This window comes from Cloeon dipterum, chromosome 2 (assembly GCF_949628265.1).
Source record: "Cloeon dipterum chromosome 2, ieCloDipt1.1, whole genome shotgun sequence".
NCBI classification, from domain to species: Eukaryota; Metazoa; Arthropoda; class Insecta; order Ephemeroptera; family Baetidae; genus Cloeon; species Cloeon dipterum.
In genome coordinates this window covers 22389017-22416594 of record NC_088787.1, presented here as the reverse complement: position 1 = coordinate 22416594, position 27578 = coordinate 22389017, and the positions used below count along the sequence as shown (strand labels likewise).

The following is a 27578-nucleotide window of genomic DNA, read 5'->3' as shown; positions in this document are numbered from 1 at the left end:
GCAACGAAGTTATATCTCTCCAGCTCACAAAGACACTCGAATTTACTTAATGAACCCTCCATTTTTTTTAAGAATATTTTTCTTCTTTCTTTTTCTTTCTTCAGCCAAAATTTTAATTTTATTTCTCAAAAATATTTCGTTAGAGAAATTCTGTAACAAAACTACTTTGTAGTGCTTTAATTGTTTCGAATAAAATGGTTTAAACAGTCAAAGTGTAATCAATTGAAAACTATGCTTCTTGAGCTTGCGGTTTTTTGATTTGCATAATATGTCTTAGTTCTGGTTAATCAAAAGTATTTTTTCGTCTCCAACTAATTTACAAAATAATTCTGCCTGAATTTTGTGTGCATACAGGTTACGCTTTGTGTAGCTTGTTCAGCACAAACAAAGGCGAAAAACGTGTCCTCTACGGTGAAAACTACATGGCATATAGTACATACTATAGCTAAATAGATTTAGCTAAATCTTTAATTTCATTTTTAAATGAAAATTTAACACATGACAACTGAATGAGAAATTATTTATAACTCTACTCCTTCTGGAAAGATATTTAAAAAGTATATATAATTTATTACATCCACTCCAATTTTTACAGTACTCCAGCTATGATAAATAAGAACTGGTGGCTACCTCATTGTAAAGATCGATATGTTTTTACGAGATACTCTCTCCATGGTTATCATTTTCTTTTATGTAAAGATACACGTTTCTATCTTGATATTTCTGCCAATTGTGTATGCCAATTCTGCAATGAAATCTGTACAGACATGTATCATTTGCTCAATTGCAAAAATAGTACCATTACCTTATTTCAAGCTGCTAAATATAAAAAACTGCTTCAAAATAATTTTGTTATGTAATGTACTCTGGGTTGTACACTTTTGGTGTCTAATAAATACAATAATAATAATTTCTTAGGAACTGATTATCTTGACAGAAAAGCGAACAGGTAATGGTGTGGTGCTTGACACTTTCGTATATTTAATGAAATTGGACAAGTCATATAGAATAGTTGCTAGAAGAGGTCACCTTGGATATGCAAAATTTTCACGGTAGGCGAGTCAACCCGTTGGAAAAGGCTCCTGGCTTGCTGGATTAATCGCACGCATTTGCAATTCAAATAAGGACCATTGTTCGATCCGACCTTTTTACACATTTCATATTGAAAAAAAAAATGGAATATCCAAAGGCCGGCACCCATTCATTAAAACGGAAGCGAGAGGGAGAGGAGGTTCGCTGTTCGCTGGCGCAAAAATTCTATTCACGCGACTCCTTTTCCCTTTATTATTCGTCCAAATGGATTTTCTAATCTCATATCTCTGTCCAGTGTGAACTCGCGTATTAGAGGGGATGTGAAATTAATGAGTTCTTTGCCAGAGCTTTCAAGGGGCAAAACGAGGCATAATTTTTGCTAAAGACTTGATCAATTAAACCCACATAAATCATTTACAAAAAGAAAAGAAAAATAGCAGACCTCTGGAAAGAGCAAAGTGGCGAACTCACATATCCCAAATGTCCAGCAATTATCAAAACTGGTCCTGTCGTCTCCCATTTCGGCTGGAAAATGTCTACAACTAGCTGCAGCAATAAATTAGCGCCTACATGAGAGAAACGTGTCTCCCTCGAGGGAACTTTTGACCTGCGCCAACGCGGTCCTTGCCGGCAGATGTGCACGCGACAGGATCGATCTGCGGAACAAAACTTTCATTCCCTGGCCCATAAATATTTGTGCCCAAATTGCTTTTCGCCGCGAGCCACGTGGATGATAAGGAAATTACGCGCAACGCTGGAATTTTTCATTTGGAAACTTTCTCCAAATTGATTTACGGTGCGGCGGAGACAAAGTTTGCAGCAGCGCGGGACCTCTTTCTCTCACTCAGGTGTGCATGATACATAGCTACATGCTGAAATATGACTGAAACCAACGCTAGCATTTTTATAATTGAGAATTTATAGGTCAACAAGGTTTTTGTTGCTCTTTATTAAGGCTGTTTACATTTTTAAACGTCTATTGTTTGAAACAAAATGTCAACTAAGGATGATATCTACTTTCCTTAATGTAGGCTTTCATCAATTTTATATGTTGTGAACATAGTTGGTACATCTTTTGAATGTGGTAAAATTTACAGGCATTGAGAAAAATATGCATTTTTTGGTGGATGGTAAAGTACAGACTTTCCAGTTGCGTACTGTCTTCTATCTAATTTTATTTTCAAGACAGCCATTTCTTTCCAAACACCTCAAGCCGTCACAACAACACGCACAGGGACGGCTCAAACTGTTCCGCTTTACAGACAATTTGCGTTTTTGACGGGCTAAAAGAAGTTCCGTGCACGGAAATTTTCGCTCTCACTCGAACCACGCAAGGGAAAGTTTGCACAATTGGAGAGAGACAGGGCGCACGCAAGTTTGCAAACATATGGAAATTCGCAACGTGCACAGCAGAAATGTCAACCCTCTTCTGGCTATTTGTCTTGCTCGTCGACGGCAAATACACGCACCGTCACGAGAAAGAACATGTTATTTTTCTCCTGCTCCCCTGAATAATCTTGGTCGGTCAGTGTAATAAAATCTAGTGCTCAATCTGCCCGAACAAACAACATAAAAAACGCTCTGGCTGCGTACACAAGCACTGCAGAATTAACAGCTCCGAGGCGGGCAGGCAGCATTTCATTTCTTTATCTGGCCAGTTTTGCAATTTAAATTCTTCCTCGGTGAGAGAGCAGCCCTGCAGAATCGAAATCAGCGGCAGCAGAAGAAATAGCGAGGACGGCCCAGCCTGACAATGGAGACGGGGCGCGATTGAATGTGTCCAACAGAGGGAAAAATATTACAGAAAGTTTTGCCGTGCGTCTGAGGAAAGTGATCTGTTGCTTTCTGTGCTCGCGCATCGCAACGAATGCTTGCTGTCGTCGTGAGCCGTGATGAAAGGGCTGATTGGTCAAAGGAGCCAGACTCCATCTCTTTTGCTTCTGTTTGGAAATTGCTTCGGGGCGCACACAATCTTCTGATTTATCATGTTGCGCAACATTTGGATTGATCAAGTCCTTCTCTTTGCATCCACAAAACTCGTCCGATTTTTCATAGAGCTTTGAGACGCATTCCTTTTCCAATCGGGTGGAAGTGAACAGAGTCAAATATCCGTACTGAATTTAATTGGGAGGCAAATTTGATTTTGTAACTGAAATTTGTGTTGCCAATCCTATATACGATGAACCGAGAGCTTCGATTGAGTGGCTATAAAGCTGGAATATTTCTAAAACGAGCAGCTTGTAAAAATATAACCAGAACGATTTATTCCGAAGATAAAAATAAATGGAAGATTTTTATTGCAAGTTTTGACCTTTGCGGCAAAATCTGTTTATGGCAGCTTTTAAGTTTTATTAAATTTTAGCGAAGCAAGGCGCAGTAGATTTCAATTTAAATTCCTTTCCTGACAACATTGATTTTGTAGTTCACGAAATTTTTTGTACTATTTGACTGGGAGGATGAGTGACGTGATTCACGGAATTGATCACTTTTCAAAAAGGCGAAACAGCTGACGTAAAAACATGGAGAATAATCCCTTTGAATTTCACTCTCATCCATCCATTTTAAAAAATAAAATTGCTGCCAAAGGTACTTGTTTGATAATTCCGTTTCAACGTGGCACGTGATTCTGAACAAGATATTATCGTAGTCTTGAGTTTACAGTCCATACAGGCTTTGTTCTCAAAGCAAAACTGTTGCATTATAAAGCCGCCTGCGTGCCTGCGTATACAGCAATTTGGCCTAATTTCAACGTAATCATAATAATGCGCAAACAGCATTCTCCTCCAGCAAGACGAAGCGTCGGCAGATAAGAGTGACTGCGCGCTTATTTACGACGGAAAGTCTCATTACCGTCCACAACATTAAATTTCAAAGCAGAGCACACAAGTAATTTCAGGGGAGCAGGAGACGACAGGCTCGTCCTTCCGCAAAGATAGCTCCGCACAAACACATTCCATTTCATTACTCGCGCCGCTCGCTGCGAACAACTCAGCGCAGTGCATCATCCACCGATGCGCTTCTTGCACCCCTTTGTTTGTGAATTATATTACCCTCGGGTTTTTATTGAAAGGACTGAATGGGAAATAGCATGAAGGGATGATGCACTCCGAGATTTATCACTATGAAATGTGATATTTTATGCAATCGTTCCTTGGAACTTTAATAAAAGTGAACATCTAAGAGCTCAAGTGCGTACAAATTCAAATAAAATATAAAATTTAATCTGTATTCTCATACCAAGGGATTCTTACATCCTAGGTGCTTCATTCATAGTCAGATTTTCTTATCAGAAGTAATAAATTGGGAATTTGTTCTCAATTTTAATTACTTATGCAAAAATTGAGTTGCACAGTACAAGAATATACTTATTTAATCTCCAATTTTTATTGACCGTTAATTTTGGTACTTTGTGCATAGCAGGTTCACAATTTCATTTTCATGAGCAATAATAAAAATCACAGGTATTAAATATCATCCATCATTACAACTGAAGACAACATCGGGTGTAAAATTCAACACTTCATTGCCGATGGTCATTCCGATTTCAACTGCAGTGCACTCGGCGAATTTGACTCGGCGGCGTTCTCGCGGGCGCTGCAGAGGTGGCGGTGGCCGCGATCGATGCACCGGCGCCCCACGCGCGTACAACCCGTGCACACGGCTCCCCTTGGCTGCCCCTAGAACAAGCGCAGCCACCCACCCCTCGATGCCAGAACCAGCCAGCCAACCGTCCGTCCAACAGGTCGCTCAACAGGGCTTGCTCGCGTTCGCGTCTCTCTCTCTCTCTCTCTCTCTCTCTCTCTCTCTCTCTCTCTCTCTCTCTCTCTCTCTCTCTCTCTCTCTCTCTCTCTCTCTCTCTCTCTCTCTCTCGAGTAGATGGAATGAAGGTGCACGATTGCTGCATGGCAGGGTTGAAAATTACCGCACTAAGTTCAACTGTTTGCGTGATAGTGGTGCTTTATGACCTCACTCTGCAAAACTTTTCATCCGAAATTGATTTTCATTATATATTATCAAAATTACATTTAAGACTAAAAAACGATTCCAAACGTTGAAAAAAATTAAATTTGATGCTGCCAAATGATTAACAAATTTAAAGGAGCAGAGTAATTGAGTAAAACATTTGTTCTACAGTTGCATACAAGTGAATAGTACTTTAAACTATGACTCAAGGAGCTACAAAAATCCTTCATTGTCGATGTTTTTGAAAAAATTTAAAGTTTGTTTTCCCTCTTGAAATGAAGCTATTTTGTATTCTTTTATATCTCTAAATTATCGAATCAATTTATTTTTAGAGGATAATCTGGCAATGGATGAAACACAGTTCCTTTCCTAATCCAGAGCAGGAATTTAATTTTCAACTACAGCAGACATATTCACTTTAAAATGACAGACTCGTTTTCATTTAATTGTTGAGTGAGCCTTATTTAAACTTGCAGTAATTGTTTCATAGTCTGTTGTGGCATTGAGCAACAAGAGAACCACTCAGGAACTTCTCTACTTCCGGTTTAATCTCTGCTCCCATCAGTTAGAGATACATCCCGCTGGCAAACGGCTCGCGCAGGTGGAAAACGCCGAGCGGAAAAGGTGCAAACTTTGTGCCCTAGATACCATATCTGCAGAATTGCTCAGCAACAACTCGGAAACTTCATCAAAGTCGACTCTAACTCACACGCTTTCCAAGTTAAAGTCTCTATTTTCCACTCATGTCCCAAAATACTTTCGAGGCCGAAAAGGAGCAGGCAGCGCCATGTATTAACTAATCTTGTGCCCTGAAATCCACGATGGCGGAATCTCCAGAGTCCAGAGCGCCACATGGCAATTACGCTGATTACAGTGACAGCAGCAGAGGAGCTGCGCTCATCTCCATCTCGAGACGCCCGGCGGCGAGGAATTCGGAGCGTCTGGTCGGACGGCCGACTGGCATTTGAGATCGCAAGAGCAGCCTTTTATAATTAGATCATCGCACACATATCCCCGAAGCCGAGAGCCGACTCGACGATAATCCGTGCAACTTTGCACCAAGAGCCGTAACTCGATTTGTTACGATTCATTAGGGTTGTATTGTTATTTTCACCAAATCTGATTAGCAAGTTGCGATTTCGAGGCGGAATATTAAGACAAGCAAGCGAAAACTTTTAACTTTTGACGCCAGAGAGGGATTAACATCATAATTCTGCTGACGGGTTTGTGAGGCAGCATCCATGTTTGCCAGTCAATTCTGGTTGCCGCATCTCTAAAAAAATGTTTGCACAAAAGGAGAAAGACGGGTAGTGTTATCCGCTCAGCGGTGTTATTGGAAGCCGGTGAGCACATAGCCCACGGCTATGAGCAGAGGTAAAAAAAAATCATTATCAGTGTTGAGAGAGTTTCGTTTGATGTTTTACAATAATATCATTCAGTGGTTGAAAAAACAACTGACAATTAAAGGTGGAGTTTTTTACGGTCCAGTCGTAAATCTGTCATCAGGGTTTGCATTGAATCGGCCGTAAAAGCGAAGCAGGGACACAAGAGGGAACGACATAAAATAGACGTCCGTACAAATAAATCCAACGCTGCTCCTCTGCTGTTACATTGCCGGCATCAGAGGTTAAAAACACGGTTTTTTCCGCTCGTCTTGGTTAATGCCAGGCGATCCAATCAGTGTGGCTCGCTTAACGATCAGCCTAATTGCCGAGCAAGACGTCGAGGGCACGAGCGATCCCCAATTTTATTCTGTGCCCTCGCTAAACAGCGCGCGTAAAAAGGCTTCTTGGCGTCGTCGCTCCCGGCCAGCTCGCAGTAAGACTTCTCACTGCTTTTGTCGCTGCCGATCGACGACTTTTGTAGCTTAATTGATTGCGTATCCGAGACGCAAGTTCAAAGCAGGATGCTGCAGCGGGCTTCATGTTTATCTGTCCCGTCGGATCGATTTGCGTCAATCATACGTACACTCAGTTCAATGCACTTTGACGGATATCAATTGACCTCTGCATCCATCACAATGCCAGCAAATTTTATTTCACTTTGCCGTGCTTGTTTTTCAGAAAGATTACTTTGTCTTTTTCATGATTTTTTTTTTAATTTGCGGAAAAATGTACGAAATTGTAATTAGAAGAAAAAATGGGCAGAAATTATGAATTTTCTCTGTCTCTGAAGGTTCAGCCTCTCAGAAACTTGTTTGCTTGCATAAGTTCACCGGTCTCTTTAAAACATATATTATTACGCCTAAAACGCAACAACTAGTTTTCCCTCACGCAGAAATTTCCATCCGTTTTACAAGTTGATGCCTCTCAAGGACCATTCCAGGAATGGTGTGTTCAGCGAGTGTTGAAATTACTGGACCGTAAGTCTCCTTTATGAAACTGATTGAATGCACCGTGCTGAACACGTTTGTTAGCTCGTTGAGAACTTCTCAACTACTCGAGAAAATTTCTCAAACCACGGCGTCGCTGGTTGCAGGAAGAGCTGCTGCCGGTGGCGAGACCTGTGCAAATGTCACCGGCAGAGCCAGCCACCCGGCAGTTTTCATAAATAACAGTCTAGTCGGGAGCGCGCGCGGGCGAGATTACAAAACAGGTCGTTAGTCTGGCCGCGTTCTCGTCGTTCGGCGGCGACGGCATTGCACGCAGCCAGCCAGGCGTAAATCTGCCTTCGAGAGGCGCTGCTTTTCAGGCCCGGCTGGGCTTTTGTCGACGCCGCCGGCAGAGTGGCCGTTCTCAGTGCAAAATGCACACGGGCTTTTGTCTTTTCGCCGCCACCGCCGTCTGCTATTTACGCGAACAAACGGCCAGCCAGCACCACAAGAAGGCGGATAATGGCCGGCGAGGAGCTTCACTGCGGTCCAGATTAAAATCCAATCGAATGCGGCTGCCGCTGCGCTGCGCTCGGAGGAGAAAAGTAATCCACTTTAGTCTCCTGGTGGTAATGGATTATCGGAACAGTGAAAAGAAAGAAATCGAGATTCAAAGTTTCCATCGCAAGAGTGATTACTGTTCTCACATTGGTTTCAACGAACTTCATTCTTATAACGGTTGTTTTTTTTTACCAGGTACACTGCTTTCAAATGACTTAACTCACAAGTAACATTTATAATCAAGGGTCAAATAACTTGCTTGCTCATTAAATTTAATAGGGCATCGGGTAGAAGCCGAAACTGGTTGAGCTTATTAAAGAACTTTAGTTCGAGGAAAATGTCTAAAATTTCGATCCAAAGTGTACATTTTTAAAAGTATTTAAATAAAAATTAAAACAGATCTAAAGATTTGCAATAGTAATTTATTATTTCATTTTTTTTTAAATTTAAAGATTGTTGCATTTTTGTTTCATTTATTAAAAAAATATGATAACAAGGTTTGACTTATGCATTTTTTAATCGAATCTGATCTGTGACTCTAATAAGAAATTAAAATAATAGCTAAGTGAAACTATGATTCGGTCATTTGATCATTCTGCAGTATTACTCGCAAGCCGATTTTATTTCGACAGGACTGTCATACAAAGGGTTGAACGTCAAATTGAGCCTGACATCCGAGCAGTGAAACGGAGCGAGTAAAAGCGATCACCGCAGTCAATGAATTGGAGAATAGAGATGCTCGTAACTGAAGACCAAAACAAAAGGGTCGGCTAATTTGGGAAAACGAGCTGACGTTTGCACGAGCCAACCGTCAGCGGCTTTTATTTTCGATTTAAAAAATAATTTATCCCTCTCTCTTTACGTCTTTTTCGCGGAAGGTGTTCTTTGTGAATTCCGTGAATTTATAAAATCCACACGTTTCGTATTGGCGGCGTTTGATGCTTGTGTTGCTGCAGAGGGAATTCGTGTATGCATGTAGAGTATAATATTTCATTAAGGCGGCAAGCGGAACTTTCAACTTTTGCAAGTCTTCCCCCGAGAAAATGGGAAAATTTGGAGCGCGCTGCACCAGAGTCGGATTGCTACGGCGTTGATTAAACGGCGACTCGCTCCCGGGGGCAAACTCTGTCGAGATTCTCGGTGCGAAATTAATTAAGGTATTATGTCATTAGGCCGGAAGCTTACCACGAGGAGCGCTGGACAAGGAGAAAGGGGGTGATAAACAGTTCCACCTTTCTAACGAGCCTAACGAGATACTGATTGCGGCGAAACGTGAATTTTCGGAATTCATCGAGTGAAAAAATTGTTTGGTAAAAGCGCCAGGAATTTGTTCCATAATATTTAAGAAAAAGTTGAGCTTGATTTTCTCCTAACATGCATGAAAAGATCAATTTCTAAAAAATTAAAAACATATTCGCATAATTTTGTTTCAGGGCAGCTAGTTGACGAACTTAACAATCGTAAATCATTTTCAAATCTTACGTTGAAATGTTTCTTGATTTTTGGTCGGATAAATAAACGTACCAAAGGAATAACGAGGAGTAATGTACTCACCGATGCTCGTCGGCCTTGGTGGGCACGAACTTGATGCACTCTCTCTTCTGAAAGTTGGCCTCCACCCAACTTCTCGCGGTCTGGAACACATAGAGCGGCTCGGTGAAATAAATGGACATGTTTTGTCAAGCCTAACGTGCGGCTTTACGATAGCCAAAGTTACGTGCGGCATTTTGGGCAAGACGTATCCAATTATTTTCAGGCTTGTAAATAATACTTCCCGGGCAATAAGATTTTGTGGCAGGGGAAACATGATCAAGTCGTAAAGCTTCAACTTTGGCGCCCAGCTCCAGACGAAATTTAATGAAGATGACTAAAGTGCAAAGGCCCGCTAATAATTGAAGGAAGGAGAATTTGAAAAAAAAATCTTGAACCTCTGCTCAGCACATCCCATGGGCTATGAGCTCAACGGATCCCAGAAACACTGCAGAGCGGATAACATGGAGCCTTAATGCGACCGCAGAGGAGCTTGGGCCCAATGTGGCAATCCTTTCGCCTCTCCGCACCGAGGTCTTCTATTGAAACGCCCGAAAAACTGATGGAATGGTGCAAAAACCAGCTAGTGGCGAGACGGTGCTGAAGCGCCTCCCAGCCCGTTGAACTATTTGATCATTTTGAATGCAACAAATTTAATTTCGTTTTTAAGAAATGTTTCATTTTTTCCTTTGAAGTATTCATACGAATAGAAGCTCTCTCCTGGCACCTTTTATATAGTTAAATTTTAAACGTCCCTCATTCATTAATTTCAGTATTCGGCGGTGTTTTGCGGGTTTAGCTTGTCAAAATGAACCGCAAATCCTCTCCTGGAAAGTATGAAGGACCGGAAATAATTTGTCCTGCTCCCCACAGAAAGAGACACGGTAATACCCTCTAAAAACAAGGAAAACAGGTGGAAAACGAACATTTAGTGACACGCCAGTGGCAAAATCCACCCGCTAATGCAAAAGCCCGGTCTGCCCTGTTTTTGTTCTGCTAATTTCGCCAGTCCGAATGATTAATAAAAACGCGCAGCCCCGCAGCAGCCAAGCATTCTCTGGCGAGCTGGCTAGCTAGTCGTGTCCACCGGGACCGAATTTATTTATGCCCACCGTAAATAACCATTTAAAAGCGCCTTTTCACGGCAGCTGGTGCCCGTTGGGCGCTTTTGCCACCATTTCCACAGTGGCCTGCATCCTCGGCTCCGTTAAAGCTGAATCCATTCAAACGGCTTTCAAACACATCCCTTCAGCGGGCTAACACAAGTCTCCTTCGTTTTTTAGTTGATTTATTTTTGACACGAGTTGTAATGGAAATGACATATGTAAGAGAGGTCAAGGAAATGTATTTATTTTAATACTAATAACGAGGAATAGGATGTGTGGATTTTACAAGAAATTTAATATAAAACCATGTATACAGATTTAAAAAAAAACAATTCTACAACTTTCCAAATTCATAACAGTCATGATGAGATGTTTTTTACTTTGTGATTTTTCCTGGAGGTAATATTAAGATTTATAAAAAAAAATAGTGCTGTGCAAATTTTTCTATATTTAAATTAGTTAAATGAAGAGGTAAATATGAAAATTCGAATCATTCGCCTTTTTAGAAAATTCATTCTAGATCTCACCAGGCAACCGGAAATTATTAAATCTGCAGCTAGTATGCACTGAAAATAAATGGTTTAGTACATAAAGGGTTTCAAAAATTGTGTTCATCAAATCACGACCAACAGAGATGTGGACATCTCGAAATACACAAAATGAATCAAGGTTGCGAGCACAATAGCGCTTTATCATGGAGGGAAAACCCGCTGGCGATTTTGTGTCACAAAAAGTCGATGAATTCGGGCCCAGTTCGGTGTCTGCGATGAGTTTGCTGGTGTCAAACTACCATGGTGAAATCCATCCATTCCCTAATGACTGCAAAGCACATCTGGTCCTTTGTCTGCGACACCGTGACCAACTTGGCAAAGGTGAGGCTGCATTGGAAACGCGTGCGAGGCGAGAGCGGCTGTTGACCCAGCAATAGAGGCTTAACTGGCTCCATTGACTCGAAACTGCAGTCTGAGAGCGAGAAGATCGTTTATCACGAGCGAGAGCAGAGGAAACTAACTGAAACGCGCATTCGCACCCTCACCCTTAACAGACAATGAAGACGAGCGAGCAAAATGCCCGCTTGCGAGTAGAGCCCCGCTTGCGGCCAAGAGAACCGCGCAATTGTTCCACCGTTTGCTCGTCGTTTGAACCAGATTATATTGCCGAGAAATGGGGCGCTGCATTGCTTTTATTGACGCGGTGCATCCAGATCAAGATATCCAGTCATATGAGATCAGTTGAAGATGAGATGTTCTTTTGAACCTCTTTTATTGATGATAAAAATAACTCAAATATCGCAATTATACTTTGGCTTCTTTTTTTCAAAGTTTTTTTATTCCATAACATAAGAACTTAACTATTGTTCATTTAGATAATATCACCGATGCTTTCTTATATCTGGTATACAAAGGTAATCTATCCCTTGAAATAATCATTAAACGAATTTTGTGAAATCAGAAATGGTCCATGATTTCACTCAGAATATAGTTGTAACTATCTGGAGTGAAATCCTCTTTTTAAGTATAAAAAAGACTTGCTTATTCTCGTCAAGAGTCAGTTTGTTTGTTAGTTTAATAACAAAACCAAAAATTGTAAGAAAAAATCACTTACTACTGCAAAAAAACCTCAAATTTCTTGCCACACCAAGCCGCAATTTTTCAGTGTTGAGGTAAAGCTATTGCTCAGTTTAGGTAATTATTTGTTTATATTTTAGATAAAAATGGCAAAAAAATAAATGTTTGTAAGGTTGAAACTCAACATTTTGCAATCATAAAAATCCAATTTTACACATTTTACTTTGGACAATTTAATAAAGGCAGAATTTTGGTTTTGCTACTACCGTTGTTTAACTAATTGTGTAAAAAATAAAAGACGCTCCAGCTGCTTCAGCATTTATGCTTCTCACATCGATTTATTTTCAGTGGAGCACTACCGATATACGTGTATTAAAAAACTCACACTTGGCGCCATGTAATATGAAGCAGGTGCTCTTACAAGAGGCGAATTTAATATGCATTCACTTTGAGCGGCGACTTTTTAATCACGCGCGGCTGATGTTTTATTAAAATTCGACGCACGTGCGCAGTGGAATAAAGTCGTGCTATGTGATGCGCTATCATAACACCAACCTGCGAGCGAAACTCGGATATAATACCGCTCCTCTTCACAGTGAACTGTGAAACGACTTGCATTGCTTTCGAGGCCCGATGGCAATGCAGGAGAAAATCCAGCAGAAATTCCCAGCGGCTGGATCAGCGCTAAATATCCTTTAATGTTGTTTCCATTAGTCTTACGTGAGGCACGGTTAATATGAATGCGGTGAAGCTCGCATCATCAGCAAAGAGAATTCCAGGAGCGGAAAGACGCAGCAGCAGGTGAATTCCGGAGATTATTCCTCTTTGTGCTCGCAAAAATGCTTTTCCCCGAAAATTTAATTAATGCCCGAAAACACATTTTGCTCGAAATTATGAACAGGATGAGGCTTTCAAAGAATTCATAAATATAAAATTTAAGTGAAGTAAATCCTCTAATGAGCCCAATGAGCCAGCTTTGTGCATTAGCAAAAAACTCGCATCCAGCGTAACGATGGTTTATAGCTCTCCTTTATGTTCCTTCTATATAGTGCGGTGCTGCGTTTGAACAAAGGTTGCGTATCGCACGTCTAAGCGTTTAAGCCATTACCTTTGTTATCGAGTCTGGATCGTGAATAGGCAATCCGCTCAGCACTTATGCTCAGCCGGTTGCATACCTCGCCCCTTCAAGATAAAAGTGGAAAAAGCAATATGGCGTTGAGAGTGGTGCTTCTGTCCACCACTCGACACAACTAGAGATTTGCCCGTGGCTTTCATTTAGATCTTAAAATTGTTTTACTAAGAATGATCAATACCACAGAATCCAGAAATGTGGAGGGATTCAAAACGGAACAAATAAAATAGTCCAAGTTTGCAATTTGTAACGCCTATCCGATAGATAAAACCATAACAAATATAAAAATACTGCAACGTTCAAGGATATGTTACAATATGTTGTTTTTAAAGCCAGATTCTAACAATGATATTTGATTTTGAGACAAATGAGACATATTGATAACTTAATTAACAAATTCTCCAGTATTTTATTTTATTTGGAATTTGCCGAGTAATTTCGAACAACTTTCATACGCTTCCATTGTGAATATGATCACAGAGAGTAAGAGCAGTCTCTGTGTCGATGTTTCACGGCACAGATTAGGTTTCCAATCTTTTTTGTCCTCTGTTCTCTTCTCTGAGCCGAAAAAACACCAGCGCGTGGTAGCTTTCACGCAACCACCGACAACGTGATTAACTTTGAAACGAGCTTTGCTTTACAATACGCACACGTTCGCGTAATTTTTGTGGCAGTGCGAGGCTATTATTTCTGTCTCGCTCGCACTGCCTTTTCCGCCCACTGACATTGAAACGAGCGACGGAGCAAAATTTGATTTTGAAATGTGCTCGCTGAGTTTCAAAGCCAAAAGCTGAGCGAAGGTTGATCTAATTTTCAAGATAGAAGTAGCTAGAGGAAGCTTGAAATATAAAGACAATTTAATTAAAGCACTTTCCACAAATAACTTGTGCATCTCGTTGGATGCAGTAAAATCATTGCTAACGAAACTTAACATCAAAGAAATTCAGGAGGAATGGAATTTAAGAATACATGTTGTACACTTCTTTGAAGTTTAGTCGATTTTACCGCAGACAAATAATTCCATTTAATTTCAAAACTATGATTTAGGACAATGATGTTCTCTTTATTTTGTAAAAATTTATTAAATTAATTTTAAACAATCCCATTTCTGGACTGGGCTCCCTACAATGAGGCCCGTGCACCCATGTTATTTTTCGCGTCACGTTCGCTATAAGGGTAACCCATCTCGAAAAAGATGAATCGATCAGACAAAAGTGTTAAAAAAACTACACTCACATTTTATCAATAGCAATTTTAAGAAGCTGAAAAAATATTAATCTCAACTTTTTAGCCTTATTTTATGAACTTAACGAACTTAACGGATATGTTTTTAAGAAAGAAGATTTTATTCCGATGAATTATCGGCGGGTGCTTAAAAGTCTGCCCTGAGCAGTTTTAAATAATAATTATTTGCGATACATTTATCACGGAGTGGCAGTTAAATTAGTCAATGAGTTCATTCATTTGGGTGTGACGTTTCAATCATCGGGTCTGTCTTTCTCGAGGCACATAATAAAGAAAGCCAGGTCAGCAATTTTTGCCGCCTCTTAATTAAGCTCTCTCTCTCTCTCTCTCTCTCTCTCTCTCTCTCTCTCTCTCTCTCAAAACCGTCCGTCATCACAGCTTTCAAATTATTTGATTTAGCTGTTACACCAATTGCCACACAATATATCTAAATGTGAACGTCTATTATGCTTTTATTTTTCTTTAATATATATATGTCTGTTGTTTACACTCTCGTTTTTAATAAATTAGTCATCTATTCATTCACACAAAAATATGTTTTATATATTGTTTCAAACAATGAATTAATGATAGATGTTAAGATTTGCTTCTGCTTTCAGACACAGCCAATTAAAATCGTACAAAGAGAAATCAAGTTTTAGCTGCACGAGGAATTCCACATTCTGGTGCATAGCCGAGCGAGGCGCTTGCTTAATCGCACGAGGGTTAATTAACGCAGCGATAACGAACGAGAGGCGTGGGTGCGCGTGTGTTCTTTCGAGTGCATTGAAAGCTGAACGCATGCAGAATTCATAATTTAGGTGGTCGTAATTAGCGTACTTTCCGTGCTCTTATGATAAATTCAGTAGTCAAGTGCGCACTGGGTGTGTTTATTTCTGATAAGTCAGCGCAAATACGAGATCATTGCGAAAGGCAGTCAAAGCCAATACCGCTGAATAAATGCACAACGCATAGAATGAGAGTCGGTGAGTGTGTGTAATATCGTGAATTTCATTCCGCGAAGCAAACATTCACTTCAGAGATTAAAATGCGGTCCGCGCACTTTCGTAAGAGGCAACTCGTATAATTGAAAATTCCATCCAGTCAACTCAAATGAAGGATTTATTTTACGAAACGATTCTTATTAAAGGTTATTTATTAAGTGATTTGGGCAGAATATAATTCAGCTGAGAGCGAAAAATCTGGATATTTTAATTTAATGATCAATCATGCCCAAAAATTTTGAAGAGGAATGATGAATGGATTGATGATCACAGCGTACATTTGCAACTTGAGACTATTTGGGATAGTGAATTTTTTCATCTCAGTCGAGAAACGGCAGGAAAATATTAGATTGTTCGTTACATTTTAGAAAACAGAGTCCTTAATTTGTTGGAGTGAGGTCACATATTGACAAATTCAACAATCAAAGCCACGAAATGAAATTTTTGTGAACGCCATTCAAATTTTAGTAAGAGCGTTTTGATTTAAGTAATTTGTTTTTGCCGCCAACGTGAATCGTGATTTTTAAATTTAAAACTACACGCATTCCCATCCACGCGCAGACTTCGTTTTTTGTTTATGACAAACATACCTTTTTAGAGAGATGAAACAGTGAGGAGCAAACTGAAATCTGAGCTCAAGTACTGCATTGATGCCGGATTTTCCCTTCTTAAGAAAATAAAACCGTGTAAAGCATCACCGTTTAAATTTTTTGTCGCGTTACAGTATAACGACATAAAAGTCGTCATTACTCAAAATCTACTAAGCTAACAAACTCCGGGCTTAAATTAGTTCAACTCTCAGTCCGTGGAAAATTCGACCTTTAAAATGAAGTTAAAGTGTTGCTGGTGTGTACGGATAAATTAAACATTAAACAATTAAATTGTAGAATTATTATTAAATGGAATACTGATAATGTAACGAGATAATGGTAATTTAATAATAATTGTGATATAGAACAATTTGGGTTTACAATAATTGGGGAATAGGCCTTTCAATGAAAAAATATTCGGAATCGGAAAATACGGAAAATACGCGCGCACACGAGTCTGACATTGTACTTAACGATTGACGATCTATACGATGGGTGAAGAAGGAGTCGATGACGGCGCCGACGATGACGAACGGTGACGCTCAAACCGAGGACGTCTCCCGTGCCGTAGTCGCGCAAGGTGAAGGGAGCTGCTACACACGAAGGGTCCAGGCAAGGTGTTGTTTGCCGACCGCTTCAGGATGGGGAGGTGCCAGCCTAAACGTCTGAAACGGACCACCAAAAGACGGGGCTGCACCAGGGGTAACGAAGGAGCCCACCAGGGCTACCTGAGGGAAGCAACGCACAAAGTCTACCGTCAGTCGCGCCAAATAAAAATAAAAATGAGCACACAGAAAGTTGCTCAATTTATAAGTCGCCCAGAAATATGTTTTGAATAAGTGTTTTAACTTACTTCACTCGTGACCGAGCTTCTGTTAAATCCGTCCTTCCTACGGACGAAACATTTGCCGAAACCTTCTGTTGACACCATCAAGAAGGTCGGCGGACAAAGGTTATTGGGCGACTTACTGACTTTCGTGCGAGAGGTCGCAACCTTTCCCCCCGTGGTAGACCTATTTCGCGCGCAGCTCAGGTGTGGGAGTCTTCTCCTTCTTGTTGCACTCACTGCACTCTGCACGCACTGTTTTACACTCATTGTACGCGCGGCGCGATTTATTAAAAAAATATATATAGGGACAGGGGATATGGGAATCACAATCATTATTTAATTTACCACATATCGTACGGCGAGAAATTATTTGTGCAGTTAATCGTTTTTCGACCTTGTCTCTTTGCTTAATAAGCTATGACCCTTATCACGAATAGACGTTTATAAGTTTAACGAATTCCTTTTGCGTTGAAGTTTTAGGGTTTCTTTTGCTCAAAGTACACAAAGTGATGTAAGCGTTAATTATTCACGATTCAGACAGCGTAAAAGTCACATTTGTGGTCATGAAGGGGCAGAAAAGTCGTTAAACTTTACACCCGCTGCAATTACCGCAGCCGGAAGTAATTCACATAAGAAAATTTACGCTCAGTGGCGGCGGCGCCAAGGCTGCGAAAGGGTGAAATTTGCTTCGTTTCATCTTCATGAGAGTACGGCAAGAGAGAAAAGAGGGGCGAATTCTCAGCGCGCGGCAACGGCCGACACATAATATTTGTATTCATTTGGGCCGGAGCTAGGCGCTCGCTCGCGGGCGTGATGAATGCGAAATGCCCCCGCGGGAAATAACACTTTGTTGCGCGCGGCAAGCTGCAGGTGAGACGCCGCACACGTGACCTCGATTCCGCTCCTTGCAGCCGAGATAAGGGAAGTGGCAAATGCCGCACTTTAGCGCTTCTTAAACGCGTTACGTGCTCAATGGCGCAATGACGCCTCCGAGAGTCGAGCGCAAGTGACCGAAGTGAGGGTCCCGTGACGGCCACTTAGTGCATACTTCGATTCGCAATCGTCAAGCTTTTCGACACTCGCCGGCTGTTTCGCACATCCCCTGGGTTTCATCACAAAATCTCACTCGCCAGACTGCCACTTTAGCGCTGGAAATGAGCGCGCCTCTCCAAATTAGGTTCATTGCGGCGCCGGAAATGGAATTTGCTTCTGTTTAATCTGCGCGTATCTCGGCGCCGTCGGCTCAAGATAAATTCCGTCGTGCCCCTCATTCAACGTCTGATATCATCAAGAAGTGCTCACTCTCACTTACCTATGAGACTAAAATCTTTAACGCATCCTCATTCTACTATAAATTTAAAAATACCTTTATGCAAGTTAAGTTACACAATTTCCCAAACTTCACATAGCCGCACAGAAATAAGAATCAACCGTGACAAGATGATTTTATTTTTGAATAAAATTTATTTTAATCAAGATTAATGGATCAAAGCCAGTTTGCGAGGCATGGGAGATGATCAGTGCAACAACCTTGAGCCCCTTTCTGGGATTTTCCGGAAACATGTTTGGTTTTTCCACTTCTTAACATGGTCGAGATGGGACGACTTTAAAAACGATGTTTAGTAAAATTGTGATACCATTATGCCTTCTTATTAAGTCTATATATAGCATAATGGTACCAGATACTTAACTAGGTCCATTTTGAATTTAAGAATTCGTTATCACACTAAAAATTATATACTATATGAAAGTATAATTAAACATTTCATTTGGCAAATCGCACATAATTTTTTAAACATAAATATTTAAAGAAAATTAACAAATTGGATGATAAAAGTTAGTAATTATAAAACCAAATAAGAAAAAACTGCAAAATTGTATGTCTATTGCTTTATTTAGACCAAAACAATTTTTTTCTCATATTGTACTAATTGTTTAAATTTTTCAAATTTTTAAATCTACTCATCAAATTACTAACGATATGGGTCTCACAAAAATGAACAAGTAAATAAATAAAAATATAAATAAATAATGAATTATTTTATCAGAGCATCAGAGCTAAAAGGGTTGGTAATTCATTTACTGAGACTATGAAAGCAATTACGATTCAATATAATATATAAATATCTTGAAGGGATGGAAAGGAAAGTCATTAAATAAATTCCCTCTTTTAATTAGCCAAATAATTTAACAGAAAATACTTGGAATTGGGTAAAATCGCTCCGCTAGCTCAGCAAACGCAAACGATAAGTTCGAGGCGCGGCCGGTGCTAAATTGAAGTGTAACTTGCGATAAAAAAAACGTCGGAGCAATTTTTCAACGTGAATGTGCGCGCTGTGTTTAAAAAGGGCCAGCCGGTGAAAAAGGAAGACATCGTCTTCTGCTTCTTCCGCCTTTGCCACCTTTCACCCTTCTTTCCTGTGCGCCAGATTAAAAAGAGAGCTATTTTGGACGCGCATGAAAGAGAGAAAACTCGTCGGCACAAAAGTTTCCGCTTCTCTCTGGCAGGCGGCTCCTGCGACGAGTTTCGTCTGCGAGAGGAACAAGGCGAATATTAATTAGGCCGACGCATTTAATCCTCTTATTCGCAGCCTTTTAAAATTTTATGAGCACACATAACTGCCTCTGGGACGCCAAAAACTCGCCAAGAAGACTTGTGCAAGTTGTGATTTTTGCGGTTTGCCAGATATTCTGCTTCAAAAAAGTTTCTTAAATATGTTTGCCGGAGAAATAAAACATAACTTCTCCATTACATTAATTATTCACCCCTAAAAATTTGCACGATAAAAATAACTTACTGCTGAAACGCAAACTTCAAGGTGGATTGAATTGCAAATTATATACGTTGTTTTCTTAAAGAGGAATGATACTGCAAAAGCCTGAAAAATGCTTGTTGCCAATGCATAAACTCGTTCCTTAGGATTCAGTTAAAGCCTAAATTTACCCAAGAAGCACTGTAACGTTTTGAGAAAATTGGCTGGAAAGTTACCGTGCTTTTCAAATGGTAATGGCTGTCTCCTTACTTGAAACCCGATTTAATTTCAAAACCAAGAGTTTCCCCAGTGAGTTGCATACACCGTTGGACAGATCTCGATGAGAGGAATCGAAATATGCCAAGAAAATATGCTCAAGCACTGTAAATTTTGGAGAAAATTTGCAAAATTTGAATTTTTACTGTAGGAAGGTCCTTTTTTACTATTGTAAATTTTTGAACAAATTGTTTATCGATCAATTGTTTATGGCATCCAACAATTCAAATATTTTTTAACTGTTGCCTCGTATCATTCCACTTTAAAGAAAACTTAAAGCTAAAGTGACTGCTTGATTTTTTTTTTCTAAATACACTGCACTTTTCATAGCAGCATCAGGGGTATCAAATTTATGGGTATATTCATTCCAAAATTAAATGCTTTTAAAACTTTTGATGTCAAACACACGGAAACTGAGAAAAACTGCCGCTTCAGATATTGAAATTGTGTTTTTTTTAATAAATTTTTGATAACTTACAGACTGACAGTTGAAACACATTGTTCCAATCGAAATAAAAGATCAAAGCTTTACTTTGCAGAAAAAGCGCGTCAAAAAGTACAGTAATTGAAAATTCATCTCTCTCTCTGAATTTCAAAACGATCGGACGGCAATATTTGCATTTCAGCGGGGAATTTTTAACGGAAAGAGGAAGCAGGGAGAGTTCCGCTGGCTGAACAACGTTTTATATATTTTATAAACAAAGCCAGGAAAAAACAAACGCTCAGCCCTCTCGCATACATTTCGCGCGCAACAACAAAGCGTTGGCGTCGCGAATAAAATGTTGGTCAGTAGTAGCGGCTTTTTCATCCACTGTTCCCTCAGTTTATAGGTGCTGCTTCCCTTTTAATTCGCTTCGCTTAATTAAGTTTAAGCCGTGTCTAAGCCGGCGAAAAATTCGCAAAGATGGACACCATAGCAGGTGCGGTCCACGCATCACATATACGCACGCCCAAAAATTGCGTTACGCTCGTGTGCGCCAGTATTTAATGGAAAAGGCACCCCTGCTCGGCGGCGCCTGAAATTTGAAAAAGCTTTTGTGATTCGTAGCAGCATGAAAATATTGAGCCGTTCGACACCAGCCCCGCCAATGCTCTCAGCCTCTCATGGAGCTCCTTTGTGTGTAGTGCTACCTTAGGAGGAAGAATAATACAACGGGAAATTGAATGGTGTGTAAAATAGAAGGATTTTTTTTCTCGATTTTGTTTTTAAATATAAAGCATAATTCATTAGAAATTGTTATCAAAGGATGCTAAACAATTTAATATCCCGATTTGGACAAGAAATTTTTTCCATTTATTTGCTTGTAGGTTAGAAATTGAAATTTAAAAATTGTGCAAGAAGATCAATTACAGAATTGATTGTAGCTCTGGTTTGTATTGCAGTTTCGGCTAATCCTAAGCCTCGTCAGCAAACCTGGTTATTGAAATACTCACTCACCAATCGGCACATCTACTCACGGACTGAATGAAGAATATTTACTATTTTCTATAAGAAACGAACGTGGCTCATCCACAACCCCTGCCGATTGACCATGTTTTGTCTCGTCTGCAGTTATTCATGAAATATATCCTTTACAATACAGCGAGTAGTCATCCTGTTTGAAAAGACTGTTCGACACAATGAGGTGTTTCCCGGTCTTTTTGTACCAATTAAAGGCCGATTTTTTCAATATGAACGGATTATAGAAAGTAAGAGAAAAATTATTTCACGTTTGACAATAACGCGCCCGTTGAATATTTCTCTTGTTGGTCTTGTAGCGGTTCCCGCACCGGTCTCAAAAGGGGGACAATACACATAGGCGCCCCGAAATGAATACTCGTGATTGCACGTATTTCCCTCACGCTCTCTTGCCAGGAGCCGCTCAAGCGAGCAGCGAATTCTGATGTAATTATTAGACCCGAAGACGTTACCGTGGTAAGACTATAGTCTCTTTTGTAATTGCCCCCAGCAACTGATTGCGAGACGAGTAGTCGTTTATTTCCAAGGGCTGGTAGAGAGGCTGCAGGTTTCTGCAATGTAATTTTTGACTAAAGTAGAGGCTCTTCAAGAACACCCTTTTCTTCAACTAATTCACTTTTGGCTTTCGTCAAATAATTTAAATAAAACGTGTTTAAACTAAATAAAAAATTTCAGCGGTCCAATTACCTCTCAAGTTAAAATCTTTATTATACACAAGATCAAGGCAGCGTGTTGGTTAAGTTCACAAAAATTGACACAATTCAAAAGTTTTATTCTTTTGCAACTGATTTTGAAAAAGCTTTACCCAACTTGAGATAAAAAAACAATTAAATTAATTAACTGTCGAAGGAATCGATAAATTATGCGTAACATCTACAACTATACATACTGAGTATTGAGTATGTTAGTTTGTTTTTTTAAAAGTAAAGCCTCATAGAAAATTTGTAATAAAATCCTTTTGACCTTTACTTGAAATTGTATCTTAAAATTAGGAAAAAGCTAAAATTTCTCTAGGTTCCCGTTTGAATTTCTGAGAAAAAGATTGCATGCTAATCACTGTTTCCTCATTGGAAATCATTCTTTATTTCGTCTGAAAGGAAATTTAATTCACAATTCGCACACCATTGGATAGATCGCAATTAAAGGGCTCGGAATCAAGGAAAAAATCTTTGATAAAAACCTTTGAATTTGTCGAAGAATTCGGCAAAATCTGAAATTCAACTGTTCCTCGGTCCTGATTTCTTTATTGCACATCATAGAGATGAACTATTGATAAATTAAAAAAAAAACAATTATCTCAATGAGCTACTAGCTGTTGTCAACATTGCAGTGTTGGCTAGTAAATAAGCTCTACTTAAAGGAAAACATTACTCAAATAAGATTTTCATAATATCAAATGATTATGAAATTTTTGTGTCAGTAAAAATTGATATCCGCTGGAAAAAAATCACACTTGATTGATCGTATACCAATTTAATATTTGAAATATAAATGACTCCCCTTCATTCTCACTGAAAAATTTTCCATGCTGTTAAGATCGATTGGTATATTAATCACTTTTATATTATTATATATACAACAAGCTATGTACGTGCAATTAGCTCATACTTTCATGCAACTGACGATGATGTATTCAGTCATCTCCCGCACCATAGACAAAGTTTGTATTACATTCACCTGCGTGGCGTCTGTGTTGTGCCACACTTTGTTATTAAGCACAATAAATATGCAAATTCAAAGCTGTATTCAATCAGGGTGCGAGTCAGTCAGCACAGAAACATTTCACGGACAATTCTCGCGATTTCACACCCGGCGCCACCGCGTTTGCCCAGCGAACCATTCGCATTCGCAAAAGGTCAATTGTGCCGCTCGCAGACCAAACGAAGCCGCCGAGCGAGTTGCTAATTGCGCGGCTGGATAACGAAGCCAAATTAACAAACAACGCACTCGGACTTTGTCAATTACGAAAGTGAATGCACGCGTTTCCGAGCGATTCGCAGTCCAATTATGCGCGCACGAGTCCGATTACTCACGGCTGGCGGCGTTTCGCGGCCCACCAAACAAACGCGAGAGAGAAAGAAATCGGTCCACCCACTGAGTATATTCTTTGATCTTGTGCGCGAGTCGAAATTTCGTTCTTTGCAGCGCGCGGAGAGAAAATGAGAGCAACACCGTCTGCCTGCTGCCGCGAATAATTTCCGCACCAAAGCCTTTTTTGACACTCGCGCGTCACACATTTATATCACTGCTGATGACTGCCAACGCGCCCTTCGGCGGCAGAAGTATGCGAATAAAAATAATAATAATAATAGTGACAGACGCCAGTGTATCAGTGTCAGCAGCAACGTGCTTTTTGTCCGTCAGCTTCATTAACAGGACAGCGGCATATTTTTGGTTTGGTAAATCTGCAACTGCACATGCGTTGTTTTGGAGAGGAAAATTGAAAAGGGAAATTTTCCTGTTGAAAATACTTTCCCACGCGAAAGAGCCGGAAATTCATGAAACAAAATGCATGGAATGCCTTTGAAGTCACTGGGGATGTTTTGGGAGAGATACGATAAAAGGGAGGTTAATTTTTGACGTTCGACAATTTTCCCTGAGCCTCTAATCATTGCGAGACTAACAAATGAGCACGAATCATGCAATTTTAAGCCTATTAAACCACACTCGAAACCACCTTAATCTGCCAAAAGCATCTAAATGTGACTAAAAACCATCTAAAAAATCTTAATTTGTTCAGTTTCGCATAAAAATCGTCTTCAAGAAGGGTTTTCTTTTTAAATTAATTTGGACCTATTCACGGAATTTCCGCAGATTGTCGGCCATCTATTGGCTTTTCAATATTTGCATACGCGACGAGTGACTATGTTCCATTTTTGCTAACATTGTCAATACCGAATCTCGGCGGTTCTAACAGTCAGAATTGCAAAAACTGCACACAAATTGAATCGTCTCAACTTCCCTTAGATAGTTGGATTTTCTTGGTGATCAACCATCATCAACCTTTTACCGTATAAATTTTCAGTAACGATGAAAATCGCCAAACCACACTTTCAGAAACTTATTTACTGTTCACAACTCTTTTATTAATTAATATATACCTAAATCTACTTTTACCCTTAAATATAGAGAGTGAAAAGGTTCATAATAAAAATCTAAATATCAGAGTCAGAATTTTCATCGCATATGTTACTATTAAATTCTTACTTCACGGAAGCAGAAAAAGGCAATTTGGGGTTGTTGGGCGATCACCCCCAAAACCAATATTCTATCTAAGGGAATGTTGAGAAAAGTCCAACGGTGTGCAGATTTTGTAATTCTGATGGCTCAAACTCGATATATTAAGAATATTAATTAATATATTAAGAAAGGAAAAATTGATTTAAGAGAATTAGAGGAAGTAAAAGGTAACAAATACGGAAAGACCCAATTTGAGGAAGCAAAGAGTATTGGTGGTCCGAGGGACAAATTGGATCAAGCAGATATCCATACCATGCAGATGAAAATATTCGTTATATCCCGATCGGTTTGGCTCTTCTCCCGTCTTCTGTTTGACCAAGTTATCAGTTCTGTGTGCAAAGCAAACAGTGCGTCGCGCCGCTCCTCCTGCCCAATTAGCATCTGACTGGCTCTTGTCAGCTCGCAAATTAAAGCACTCATCCTCCTTAAAGACCTGCCCGAAAACGAATGCAGCATACTGCTTTTATTTTAGCACCGTAAGTCAACGCCACGTTCAGTGTTTGCTCCAATTGTATCACGCGCTGCTTCACAAATAAATAGACGACCGGGGAATATTGAGTTTCGTTTTATTATTACAGCTGCTCCATTCCCTGCATTGGTATTGATCGGGATATACATTTTTCTAAGTAAAAAGTTTCAATATTTGCATTTTTGCTCACATATTACTTTTTCATACATTGCGAATTATTGGTTTGTATAGATGCTTTTTCTCAAAGTAGCCTCAAACCGTTAGGTGAATACGTAACTTTGGTGGAAAGTTTTTCTCTCATTTATATTTTCAGTGAAACTTTCGCTATGGATCTTCCAATCGCTTTGACAAAGTTTCCGATGCGCAAATAAAGTTACATAAGGAGAGTCATCTAATAGGTATTACATCCAGGCACAAACGTGAAATGTTGATATATGATATTCAAGAGAGCCACTTCACGGCAAATATTATGTTGTAGTTGTTATTCATGCCGTTCGGATGATGCATGTGTAAAGTGGTTCTAACTCGCAGAACACCAGTTTTCTAACAATAAGCTCGTTGTGCGAAGAAATAAAACGATGGAAAATTAGTATTCTCCAGTTAAGGATGAATATTTCGACATTTTTTAAAAACTTAGCTGGAATTTATTCTCTAGGGCATCTCTAAAGTTTGTTTGAAGACTCTCAAAATTATATTTTAAGCCCTCCTGGTGAGATTGAAATCCTTGTTAAAATTAAAATCAAACTCGGAGATTCATCTTTATCCTAGCAGTTGATTGCAGAAGCACAATAAACATTAATTTTGAGTGTACTGGATGCTCGTACAAACGCAGCTATTGATTGCTTTGACTTTATCACTTGACAGAGAGTAACTTTCGCAACTGACAATAATTGCGTTCAAAATATCAAGACCATTTAGACGCTTTGCTGGCGCCACAGTTGTTTACTGCCTATCTCATTGTTGTTATTTTTTGAGTTCACGGCATAAACAAGCACGTGCATTCTTTTCAATAATCTTGAGCAAATGAATAAATATGAGGCAACGCCTAGTTGTGAGATCCACCCTGACACTTATCTTTCATGTCCTAATTCATATGCAATCCCATATAAATATACAAGAGAATTATTATTTAATATTTTTTTCGGGGAATTCCTTTCTAAAAATCCAAATCAAGTTTCGTTTATTATGCAATTCGAATTTTTTTAGCATGTAGATAAATCGAAGGAAAGAGATGGCCAAAATTTATGCTTTTCGGGCTTTTCGTAATAAAGACTGGACAAAGACCTATTTATGGTGTGTAAAACCGGAGCAAAAGCACGATAGTTCCGTTTTCAGGCCATAATATTTGTTGCTTTACGGTCGGCATTAAGATTTCCATTGTACAGAAAAATTGCTTCTATTCTCGCAAGACGGCATCGTAATGATTAATTTCCCAGGCCCTTTCTCCTACGCAATGCTTTCCGAAAAGAAGCCATCTAAAGGGGAATGCCAAGTTGGGTCGCAGCTCAGCGGTTAAAAAGAGTGCGCCAAATTCGCCGCCAGTCAAAAGTATACCGCAGCAGCACGACTCAACGATTTGGCACGCGTCCAAGTGGGTGAGACGGCGTCTGGTGCTGCGATAAGGAGCTGGAATCCAAAAACGCGATTGTGCGCCGCAATCCAAACAAAAGACTAGAATCTATATATGTATTCTGCTTAAAATAATTTAATCGTTCCGCAGTAAACAATTCAAATGATTAAATAAATGTAAATTTGGTTCGAGGGACACGTTGCAGCCGGCGGCTGAACAAATTGCGAGCTAGGCGACGCGACAGAATAACGAAGACGCCTCCTCACTTATATTTCAGTCCGTGCACAGTGCAAAGTTTGCGTTCGGCTGTGATTCGCCGGTGTGCAAACTAATAATGAGCTCCCCCGCCGTTATTTAGCAGTGCGAACGAGTAATTCCACTCAAGTCAACATCTCAGACAGCACCTTTGCCTTTCCTCTATTCTCTGACACTTCAGTTTGATTATGCATGAGGCAATCACTGAGGCAGAGATTGTTAAAATATTTCAAGAATTTTCCGTTTGCGTGATATGAGCACTGAACTAAAAGGGGGATTCAATTTATTAAATATATGTTTTGTGAATTTTAATTGGACCAAGTTCAATCCATCTTTTTAATAAACAGCACCAAGTCTAGCGTTTTGCGTTGGCATTGAATCGGAGACGCATTGATTTTTTGCACACAAAGGGGTTTTGGTCATAGCGCGCATAATGAGTTATGTTACCACAATATTGATCGTCTGAATGTAAATTAGTCTCCGACACGGCTAATTGTTTATGACCATTGCTTATCAGAAACGCATGCATCTCAAAAATCGATTAAAATGAACAATTTGGGAGTGGTAAAATTTATCTAGTTGATGTTGAATTGCTCATTTTTTGAAACCTCTCAATATCTTATTTTAATAATTCAAACTTTTGTTCAAACCTTTCAATAAAGCGCAACATTTGGAATACAGAAAATGGTTTACTGCAAAAAAGCCT

General features: G+C 39.7%; 1 protein-coding gene across 7 annotated transcripts in view; it reads right to left on the bottom strand.

The window, feature by feature from the left end:
- Trpm (transient receptor potential cation channel, subfamily M) overlaps positions 1-27578 on the bottom strand; it is an 80601-nt gene that overhangs the window by 51740 nt on the left and 1283 nt on the right. For all 7 annotated transcript variants that reach the window (XM_065477309.1, XM_065477314.1, XM_065477316.1 and 4 more), the window contains exon 3: positions 9422-9501. In XM_065477309.1, the coding sequence (XP_065333381.1) occupies positions 9422-9501 (80 nt within the window). The remainder of the gene's footprint in view (positions 1-9421; positions 9502-27578) is intronic.